The sequence below is a fragment of the Neoarius graeffei genome, chromosome 11 (genome assembly GCF_027579695.1).
Source record: "Neoarius graeffei isolate fNeoGra1 chromosome 11, fNeoGra1.pri, whole genome shotgun sequence".
Classification (NCBI taxonomy): Eukaryota; Metazoa; Chordata; class Actinopteri; order Siluriformes; family Ariidae; genus Neoarius; species Neoarius graeffei.
This window is the reverse complement of record NC_083579.1, coordinates 67,007,290-67,018,364: the sequence shown is the minus strand read 5'-3', so window position 1 is coordinate 67,018,364 and position 11,075 is coordinate 67,007,290. Positions and strand designations below refer to the sequence as shown.

Genomic DNA, 11,075 nt, shown 5'->3' with positions numbered 1-11,075 from the left:
TATTCTTTGAAAACCGACACACTTTCTTTACATACAAGACAAACTGCACGGTCCTTACACTGAACGAAAAAATAATCGGTGGTCCACTGTTCTTTAAAAACTCTGCACTCTCTGTCAGCTTTTCGCTGACCGCTCGCCATTTTGCTGTCCTGAACACTGACAGTTCTCTGCGCGTGCGCTGCCTGTCACTGCTTGATCGCGAGCATATGACGAAAATTCGGAAAATATGGATAGCTCATTTTATAACTAAATATCAGTTTTAATTGATAAAATCAACAAAATACAAGATGCAGACATGTTATTTGCCAAAAAGCAATTTAAAAAAAATAGGCCATGACCACTTTTGGGGATTGTCTCATAGGGCTGGTTCAAGTGGTGGGGGGCTGGGGGGCCGGTCAAAGGGGGGTGGCGGGCCGGAGTTGGCTCGCGGGCCGGAGTTTGGTGACCCCTGCTCTATAGATTATTACATAACAGAGGTGGACAAAGCACCCAACTTCATTACTTAAGTTAAAGTACAGATCCCACTGGTCAAATGTTACTCGATACAAGTGAAAGTTGTCCAGTCAAATTTTTACTTAAGTACTTGCTTTTAAAAAGACTTAAGTATTAAAAGTACATTTGCTGTCAACCAATCATTGTATTATTGCCACACTGCTTACAAAACCTAATGCCTCTGAAGCAACCGACTGGATTTATTGACTAACTTGTAGAACCGGGCGGCACGGTGGTGTAGTGGTTAGCACTGTCGCCTCACAGCAAGAAGGTCCGGGTTCGAGCCCCGTGGCCGGCGAGGGCCTTTCTGTGCGGAGTTTGCATGTTCTCCCCGTGTCCGCATGGGTTTCCTCCGGGTGCTCTGGTTTCCCCCACAGTCCAAAGACATGCAGGTTAGGTTAACTGGTGACTCTAAATTGACCGTAGGTGTGAATGTGAATGGTTGTCTGTGTCTATGTGTCAGCCCTGCGATGACCTGGCGACTTGTCCAGGGTGTACCCCGCCTTTCGCCCGTAGTCAGCTGGGATAGGCTCCAGCTTGCCTGCGACCCTGTAGAACAGGATAAAGCAGCTACAGATAATGAGATGAGATGAGATAGTAGCCAAAGCTACAATGTTAACGTTACCAAAGACAGAAATGTGAATTCACAAAATGAACGCATGCCATGCCATCATGGTGGTTGAGTGAAACACCACCTGACATGCTAGCAAACTCTTTTCAAACTCAAAATCATATTGGGTAGCTAACGCTACTAGAACAGAAATATTTCTACATTCTGTTTATTTAGCAAGATTATGCCAAAACATATTTCTGAAAGGAGCCCTGTAATGACCTGGTGACTTGTCCAGGGTGTACCCTGCCTTTCGCCCGTAGTCAGCTGGGATAGGCTCCAGCTTGCCTGCGACCCTGTAGAACAGGATAAAGCAGCTAGAGATAATGAGATGAGATGAGATATTTCTGAAAGGACTCCAGATAAGTTAAAGGTGTCATTGCATCGTTTTTTCATTAATTGTGCGGTGGTCTCTAGTATGAATGAATGCCCTGTGAGCCGGTTTTGGTGAAAAAAATGCTGTGGTGCTCCTGTTTCAGGCTGTTCTAGTTTGGTGGAGGAGTAGGTGGGGAAAGAATGACAGGATTTCCGCTCTTACTCATGAATATTCATGACATGTAAACATATTGCTTCGGATTGGCTAACAGCACTGTGACGCTAGTCTGGCTAACGCGACAAAGCTCTACGAGCTATCGGTCTGGCCAAGATATTAAGTCCAACCGTTTCCCAGAGCCCGTGGTTGACCCGCCTCCCTGAAATGCCTCAGTTTGCTACTGGTCGAAGCCAGAAAAGGATGTGACGAAGCTTAAACCAATCACATCACTCTTTCCTCTGACGTATGCGACGCGACGGGGCTAACTGGTAGAATAAACTCTTACCGAAGCCGGTCGGGAGCAAGGCGAAAACGTCCTTCCTTTCAATAAATACCTCCAGGGCTGCTCTTTGCTCCGTTTTCAATGAGAACTTCCCGTTGAATGCTTTCAATACAGCATCTATGCGGAAGCGTGAATGAAGCGCTTCCGGCATAGATTCTGTAAACAATCTATGGCTTCCGGTCGCAGTTCTACTACGTCAGTGCCTTGAACATGCCTCTACCCAGGGCCGTTGGAGATGCTCAAAGTTGATTGGTTCCTGATTTTTCGGGAGCTTGGAAGAGCTGTAGATAGCTTGCCTGGCCAGACTAAGCTCGCAACAGGCCCTCGTGTTGCGTCACGCTTAGGATGGGCGGGCCCAGGCTACTGTGACGCTCCCTCCAGTGGGTTATGGGTGAGGCCATGACTACTAATTTTCGAAGTGACGCAAGTTCGTAGGGCTTTTTCTGATTCGCTCGTTTTTCCATCTATTTTCTTTCATAGGCTAATACAGGGAATGGGGGTAGAAGAACATTTTCATGTGCAGCATGCATATGCAACTCGGAGTGACCTATGGTATTTCAAAAAGAGCAAGTATTAAACGGTTTGTCGTGGAATGACACCTTTAACGTTATTCATGTTAGCGTAACTCCGTTTTTACATGCTAACTAACAGTGTCCAAGTTAACTAGCTGTGTGTTAACGTTAGCCGTGGACAAGGCTACGGCAACTTGGCGGGCAAATCCATCGAAAGTCATTTGACTAACCAGACTGTATAGCTATTGCAACGTTATCGCTAGCTCTAAAAGCACAGACAGCTTTATTGCAAGCTTTCTCTTGGAATAAAATGTTTACATATGCTTCTGCCGGTTGGACGGCGAGTTTTTGGCGGCCATGATGTGGTTCGTTTTAAGCAAACATTTAAAACAAAAATCTTTAATCCTTTCCCCAGAGCATTCTCAAGAAGAACCGCCTCCTTCCATTCTGCCATCAATTGATCATGTTCAAATAACGCTGCTGAGAAATCATTGAACTTGATTTTATACAGTCTATGGATGTGATGTGACCCTAGTGATTAATGATTGGCTGTCTCAGTGTCAACTGCGAAAAAACAATCACGTTTTAGAAAAGAAAAGAAAAAACCATCCACTTTCAAAGCCGCTTCATAGTAACAAGGACCTTGATAGAAATGTAGTGGAGTAAAAAGTACGATATTTGTCTTTCAAATGTAGTGAAGTCACAAGTTTCCAAAAAAAAAAAAAAATACTCAAGTAAAGTACAGATACTCAAAAAGTGTACTTAAGTACAGTACTCAAGTAAATGTAATTCATTACTGTCCACCTCTGTTACATAAACATACATACAGGTATATAAACTCGCCTATGTGCAACTTGACTAGCCAGGGATCAATGCTGTAACTGAAAAAATATAAAATAATAAGGGCAATGTTTTGCAGTTAAGGAGTATAAATTAGTCTCTCTAAGGGAATTTATTCAAGATTTGTGCACTTAGAAAAACAAAACATAACATGCACTTTTTGCATATGACTACGAAAATAATATTAAACACAAAATGTGTTATTCATAACTAACCTTAAAGCAGATACGCAGAACCTTCATTTTTAAATACATTTCTGAGTGGATAGTATCTCCATCCTTGACTCTTGTATGCTGCATAAATGAGAATAAATATATAATTTTTGAGAGTTAAAATCGACTGCAAAGTTGACATTCGAGCTGCCCCGCTGAGCCAGCCAGCCCTGAGTGCGTGACGTCACAGCGGTAACCGGTTTTAAGGCCGAGGCCTTTGACAGCTACAGACTAAAGTCATATAAATAAAAACGTATGGTGAAAGTAAGAAATACCGTTACCGACTTGCTCAACTAAGACTGATTTGACTTCATTGATTGTGGGTTGACTCTCATTAAAACAGGATAGGTGTTATAACTTATGCAACGTATATGTACATGCATGCATTTTTACTGATAAAACGTAAAAGGCTAATTAAATAATCAGATGAACTGAGAATCACATTCTGAAGCAAATTAAATAATCTTATACCAGTAAATTAAACACAATACAAGTTACATGTATTAATCTAAATACAGGTAAACGACATGTTATTTTTGTTTTGTATCCAAATGAGAGTCGGAGCTTACCCGTCTGTGTTCTCGCTTCTTGAAGGCCGAGCTTGTGGCCGATTGTTTTGAAACAATCTGACTTTCAGTTGTTCGTTCAGTTCTCCGTTCATTCGCTTCTTCCACATAAGGGCGAGATGGCAGCAATATCCAACAGAGAAATCAGACGGCTGCTCCACTCATTCTCCATTTTCTCCATTACTGAGTACTTCGCCATTACTGCTCGGCTCAGGCAATTACTAAAACCGGGGATGGAACGGGATGTCACCGGTTTTAGCAACAACGGCGGGGAGGTCACATCCCATTCCGTCCCAGGTTTTACCAACAACCCTCGGCTCACTCTGGGAGAACTGGTACAACTGAACTCACTTTCCTTTTAAAAAAAAAAAGATAAAATACTTTCCTTTTCTTTAATTGTTGGTACTGCACCCTCTTTCAATATGGGCTTATCGCCAACGCTCCTCAACAGATTAGAGGTTTCGTACGAGTCTTCAGTAAAATGTGCAGAGCAGAGGAGAAACCACTTCGTAGGCGACCAATGTGCCCGTGAACTTCTCGCAAAACGCGTTCAAATATTTGCAGTTTGAACATTCTTGGGCCATGAATGCAACATAAATCCCCCTTCTGTCATGTTGCTGCACCCGCCAGCAACACATCTACGTGGCATGGCGATAAATTAAGCTCAAAATGGAGGATCGGAGTTGCAGTCAGCTCTGTGTTTTAGTATAGCGGAAATGGCAATGAGACCGATAGACTTCCTGCTGTGACATTACAGACATCAAGGTCATTCACTCAGACCGCTACCTATATGAATCACTTTAATCGTAAAAATTACTATATTAGATTTATTGTTAACGCTTAAAATTATTCCTATGCCATTTTTGAGGTCTCAAGGCATTTATAAACGAAAGTGAGACCATGGCTCTGCGTATATGCTTTAAGTGAGCGGAGCTAACCAGAGAACGTCATCACCTCCAGGCACAGAATTCAAGGTGTTCGAAGTCCAGTGTGAAGTTTCTGCAGTCTGTGATGGTTTGAGGTGCCATGTCATCTGCTGATGTTGGTCCACTGTGTTTTATTAAGTCCAAAGTCAACACAGCCGTCTCCCAGAGGACTTTAGAGCACTTCATGCTTGCATCTGCCGACAAGCTTTATGGAGATGCTGATTTCCTTTTCCAGCAGGACTTAGCACCTGCCCACAGTGCCAAAACTACTACCGAATGGTTTGCTGACCATGATAGTATTGTGCTTGACTGGCCAGCCAACTCACTTGACCTGAACCCTATAGAGAATCTATGGGCTATTGTCAAGAGGAAAATGAGAAACACCAACCCAAAAAATACAGACGAGCTGAAGGCTGCTATCAAAGCAACCTGAGCTTCAGTAACACTTCAGCAGTGCCACAGGCTGATGGCCTCCATGCTATGGCGCACTGAGCAGTAATTTGTGGTAAAGAAACCTCACCCAAGTATTGAGTGTCTAAATAAACATACTTTTCAGAAGTTGGACATTTCTGTAATTTTTTTTTGTTTTGTTTGTTTGATCTTAGGAAATATTCTAATAATTTGATATACTGGATTTCTGATTTTGATGAGCTATAAGCCATAATCATCAAAATTAAAACAAAAAAAGGCTTGAAATACTTCACTTTACCTGTAATGCATACAGAATATATGAAAGTTTACCTTTTTGAATTAAAATTACAAAAAATAACTAATGATATTTTAATTTTTTGATATGCACCTGTAAATGCATAGTATGGCCTACAAAGTATCCACTGATGAAAAGTGGTTTCTTTCTCCACACTTATTATGGCATCATATAGACAATGAGTAACACAGAAAAGACTTAGAACTTAGTCGATGTTAATAGTCTATCCATACTCTCATTCATTTTCAGTAACCACTTTGTCCTGGTCAGGGTCACGAGGAGTCTGGAAGTAGTGGGAAGAAAATGGAAAACCCCAGATGAAACCCATGCAAACACGGAGAAAGGTGCAGAGACAGAAACCTGAGTTTAGGATCAAACCTTGGACTTTTGAACTTTGCAGTGGCACTGTTACCCACTACGCCACTGTCCATACTTCAGTCATGTTTACAAAATTTATATTAACCTAAATACAGCTTCTGAATATGCACCTAGTTTGTCACTTAAATTTAAGGAAACATTTCGATGCAAACTTGGCTTATATAAAACCTTTTCTTTTCATGTCATTTATCATTCATGTCGATTGCAAAGTTCTAGATGGCTGCCTAATCACAGCATCTACAGATGCCTAAATAATCAGGGCCTACTTAAAAACGCTAGTTATTACATGTAAAATAATTACTGTGGTCGTGCTGAATTTATGAAAGAAACTGATGCAGAGAAACAACATTCTGTTATAATACAATACAATCATCTGGTTACAAGACAGAAGATTTCATGAGCAAAGCTGAAAAAAAAAAAAAAAAGCACTTTGTCTGATTGTACATATGGTTTATTACTTAGTGGGATCAATTACCCTGCCCATAAACAACAGACTGTTGGTTGCTTCATGGTAAATAAAAAAGAAGAAAGGCCTGTTCACGGTGAAGAATTCTGGCATGGAGTATGCTGTGATGCCCATGCTTGTGGCTGCTGCCGCCGTGGTGCCTCTCTCATCAACTTCAATCACAGCTTTATGCAGAACCTGAACACAAATCAAGAGGAAACATGGGAGCCTGATTAAAAGGAAAAATCTTCCCTGAACAACTTGCATAGTCTTTATATGGTTGCAATTTACATGATTTTAAACAGCATCCAAGGTTTATTTTATAATGAAATTCTGAGCTGACTTAAAAAAAAAAAAACAAAAAACTTTTATCAGCATGTTGGTTGTGTTCATTGTGTTCAACACTTTTGCCATTCGACTACCTGCTGATAGTGGCTCCAGTGGGATTATTGGTACATTCAACTAAACCTTTGGGTTAACTCGAGGTGGGAAGTCTGAATTCAGAATTACATTATTATTTTTTCCATCTCAGTACATTTGAGCAACAGAAACCGTGAAAGTTGGGGGGGGGGGGATGGATACCTCCATGAAAGCATGCATTTTGTGAGCAATAAGCTAGCCAGCTAACATTAGCTATCACAAGTTTATTCTCAAAACAGAACAATTTGGTCTGCATTTTAGAGTTAATTAACTCGTGTATCTATGTTGATTGATCAAAAGTAAATACTACTATAAACTCATCTAAAGCAGTGTAGTCGTATTTTATTTACTACTAACACTGTGAGCAGCCATTTTGACATGTTAAACTTGAGGTTGAGGAGATCTTCCTGACTTTCCAAGTAGGACTTCCAATATGAGCGGGCATTTTCTTTGTTTTTTTCCTTGTCAGAGGTCAGAAAGTCTCAGTTATGAGCTTTAGTCAAACACAGCATTACTCAACCAAAACAGAGCTTTGCAGGAGTGCTTTAGTTCTTTTTTTCTGTCCCAGTCAAACAGATAAGGTTCCAAAATTTCAACTATTCTGCTAATACCATCGTGCTCATCATCTCAGAGATTGCAAACTAGCCAAGCCAAGTCTCTGCCATAACGTGATGCAACTGCATCATGAACCCCAGCCTTTCCTATGTAATCTTTTCTATGTTCAATTTCTCATTAATACGATGCTAAATGCTGCTGGAAAATAATGAGTGAGAAAAGAAGCTCTTGCTCTTTTGTTGTCTGGAGCTAACAGTAAAACCTGATGGTTATCCCTTATATTGCTCACTAACCTGGGAGACTTTTAGACCAGGCTCTTGGCTCATGCCTTTGAGATTAGCAGTATCCTTGAAGACATCTTGAATGCCCATGGCTGGTAGAATGGTGTGTAGAGCGTAGGACCGTTCCATTGTAAATTTTGGCAGAGAAACCTCCAATTTCCTTGGAATGAGACCATGAGATATTAAACTACAAGTATTCTGACTTAAACATATACTTAAACATGCACCTTGGGGTGTGTATGTGTACATCACAGAAAAATCTCACGAGAAGTTGTATTTCTGAAGCAAAAATTACAACAAACATGTATGTTTGGCCATGAAACTTACTTCTTATTCATATTCTTGATCCAGCTAAGAAATCTGTCTGCATTTATCTCATCATCTATAGTAGTGTAATCAACATAGAGGTCAGGAAGGACAATAAGCATGGCTGCACCACCCAAATAAGGGATACGCAACACCTTCACCCTAAGTTCATCATCGCTGGCAACATAGAATTTGTCCACAACGAACATCATGGGAACCTGGACAACGTTATACTTGTCTATGTAAAAGCGACCGCTGTTAGTGCTGTTGGGATTAAAAGGATGCTTCCAGGCACCTGGATATGGACAAGAGTTGTATTATTTACTGTAGATATATGCATTCTGAATATATCAGAATAAATAGCATCAATTATATTTACTAGATGTCACCCACCCTGAAAGAAAACCGTATTTATCAGCAACAGTCGAGTCAAGGGATCAAGGCTAGTCACCATCTCCTTCACTTTACCACCAGTTTTCTCCATCACATGATCATTAATGATCTTACAGGTTTCAGATTTCTTAAAGTCCACATTCTCAACATCAGCACTGAAGAATAACTTCATCTGATCACCAAAATCCTTCTCGATTTGAAAATTCAGGTCCACAAAGAGTGCTGTTCCCTGTTCTAGCTTCAGTGTTCCAGCTTGGCTGATGTTCCTCTGCAAGTGCTGGAAGAGCTGTGGGATGAGCTCCAGCTGCCCTGCCTGTTCCAACGTGTCCAGATTCAGTCCTGACAAGATTTCACTGCGAGTGGAGTTCCTGGCTGCCAAAGACAGTGCAGCAAATGCTGTAGAAACACTCAGCGGCGAGAAGAAAATGTTGTCGTCATGGCGGCTCGCAATCTTAAGATAAAGGTTCATTGCAAAGTCAATGTTTTTAAATGTGAGATCAGTGACATTAGGAGCAGGGGATTCTGGAGATTGGATGGAAGGCATGAACGAGGAAACGAAGATCAGAAGGGAAAACACAGCAAGATCCATGATGTCGTCTTGGTCTTAAGAGATAATATAGCAAAAGTTATATAAATCAGCATAAATTGACTAATTTTTCAGATTAATTATGTGATTATTGGGTTGCTTTCATATAACTTGATATTCAGATACATTAATATGAACTGACTATTATTACTAGTTCATTATCCTTTTAAATTATAAAATATAGCTATTCCAAGGTATGGAAACATAATACTACATAACACTACTTGTTTTTTTTTTCCCCATTTCAACATCTCACTGAAGTAAAAAATTTATGAACAGCTCAGAGTTGTTTCAGAATATAAAAACTATTATTGATAGGATTCACAATTTTTAACTTAACTTACCAACAGATGTTACTCTCCGGCTGGTCTGTCCCTTGTATTTGGGGAAACAAAGTGCAAGTGTACTGAGGATTACCTATTAACAATTGGGTGTTCAAAACTCGTGGAGTCCAGAAAATAGATGAAATCCATAACAAATCTAAAACCGAAGGAGTAATGGTCAATTAAAAAAAAAAATTATATATATATATTTTTCCCAGTGTGTCCGAGTGTGATGGTACCGGCAGCTTTTTACATTAAAATTTGTTATTCGACCATACAAGGTCTTATTTAAAGAAAAGAATCACTAATAATACAACACTGTAGTCACAACAGGCTTGGGGCACAGAGCTGAAACATTTGTAATGAAATTCTTCAGAAGAAGAGAGCTCAGAAATAAGAGACCTTTCATGGGAAAAAAAAAAGAACATTTAATTTTAAGGTTAAAAAAATGTAATAGTGATAAATCTGACAGTACTGGTACATGAGTACAAAGAATCTGATTGAGAGCAAGAATATGTTCGGAGACAAAAAGCCTTGAAATGTCTACTACCTTTTTAAAAGCAAAAAAAAAAAAAAAACCTGAAAATCAAATCCACAAGTACAGTTCATAAAGAAAGCTAATTACTATAAAAATGGGTGGGGAGGGGAAAAAAAAGGTTTAATCTTGTAGTAGCAAATTTATATACACTACTACCATACACACATTAGCATGACACATTTTATGTGATTGCTCAATCAACACTCAGCATCATCCCTAGATATTTGCATCACTGGAGATTCCAGTGTGAGGTACCTGTAAACACTCGGTAAAGTTACTTTACCACATTGGAAGTGCAGTGAATAATAAGCAACATCTTAGTATAATGGTCCTGGTATAGTGGGTCTTTCAACAGGTTCTGGAATACACACTGGAAATGAGAATTTGTCCTGACAATACGAGGGTAAGTCAAAAAGTTCTAAGACAAGTTATAACTTCGAAAGGTGTGAAAGACATCCCCCAGAACTCTACAAAGAAGGAATTCTCTGATAGAAACACAGCTTGCAGAAGTGTTTAGACTTAAATGGAGGATATGTAGAGAAATAGCTTTGTTATTTTCATAAATAAAAAATTTTTTCAATTTGTCTTAGAACTTTTTGACTTGCTCTCGTATCATCCTATAGTCTTTGATTTATATTACACTACATATATCATTTTTCTGTTTCTCTCAGGATGTTCTGGAAATTCCAATGTTTGAAATCTACAAGAAAACAGAACAAACAGATGGTCAATCTGCATATCTGGTTAGTGAAGTCTGGTTGAGAGGTGCTGCCACATCCATCATTACAACCTTAATCATGTGCCTCCAGATGTTCACCTATTCCTCTCCTTTGAGGATCAACTCAAGAAAGTTTCCTTCACTGACTGTGAGCTCAAACAATGGCATGCTAATTTCTTCAATGCTAAACTTGCCACTTATTCATGGGCCTCAATAAAATAAAAGGTTGTGGATAAGGAGGGAAAATAAATTCTTGCCTTTTGTGAGAGGAAAAAAAAAAAAAATTGAAAACGTTATGGGCGGCACGGTGGTGTAGTGGTTAGCGCTGTCGCCTCACAGCAAGAAGGTCCGGGTTCGAGCCCTGTGGCCGACGAAGGCCTTTCTGTGCGGAGTTTGCATGTTCTCCCCGTGTCCGCGTGGGTTTCCTCCGGGTGCTCCGGTTTCCCCCACAGT

General features: G+C 40.1%; 1 protein-coding gene across 1 annotated transcript; it reads right to left on the bottom strand.

Annotated features, from left to right (window-relative positions):
• Positions 1 to 6,511: 6,511 nt before the first annotated feature.
• serpina10b (serpin peptidase inhibitor, clade A (alpha-1 antiproteinase, antitrypsin), member 10b) lies at positions 6,512 to 9,904 on the bottom strand. The gene is made up of 5 exons (XM_060934622.1): positions 9,388 to 9,904; positions 8,458 to 9,060; positions 8,086 to 8,359; positions 7,771 to 7,918; positions 6,512 to 6,700 (listed from the first exon to the last, which is right to left on the bottom strand). The coding sequence occupies exons 2-5, from the start codon at positions 9,044 to 9,046 to the stop codon at positions 6,512 to 6,514; spliced, it is 1,200 nt and encodes a 399-aa protein (XP_060790605.1). The 5' UTR covers positions 9,047 to 9,060; positions 9,388 to 9,904.
• Between the last annotated feature and the right edge of the window lie 1,171 nt (positions 9,905 to 11,075).

Excerpts from the sequence above, each read along its gene's own strand:
- serpina10b (XM_060934622.1), bottom strand. The coding sequence starts at position 9,046 with ATGGATCTTGCTGTGTTTTCCCTTCTGATCTTCGTTTCCTCGTTCATG. Across the intron at positions 8,360-8,457 it reads AAATACGGTTTTCTTTCAGG|GTGCCTGGAAGCATCCTTTT; the intron begins GTGGGTGACATC and ends GTCCATATCCAG. Across the intron at positions 6,701-7,770 it reads CTGGTCTAAAAGTCTCCCAG|GTTCTGCATAAAGCTGTGAT; the intron begins GTTAGTGAGCAA and ends ATTTGTGTTCAG.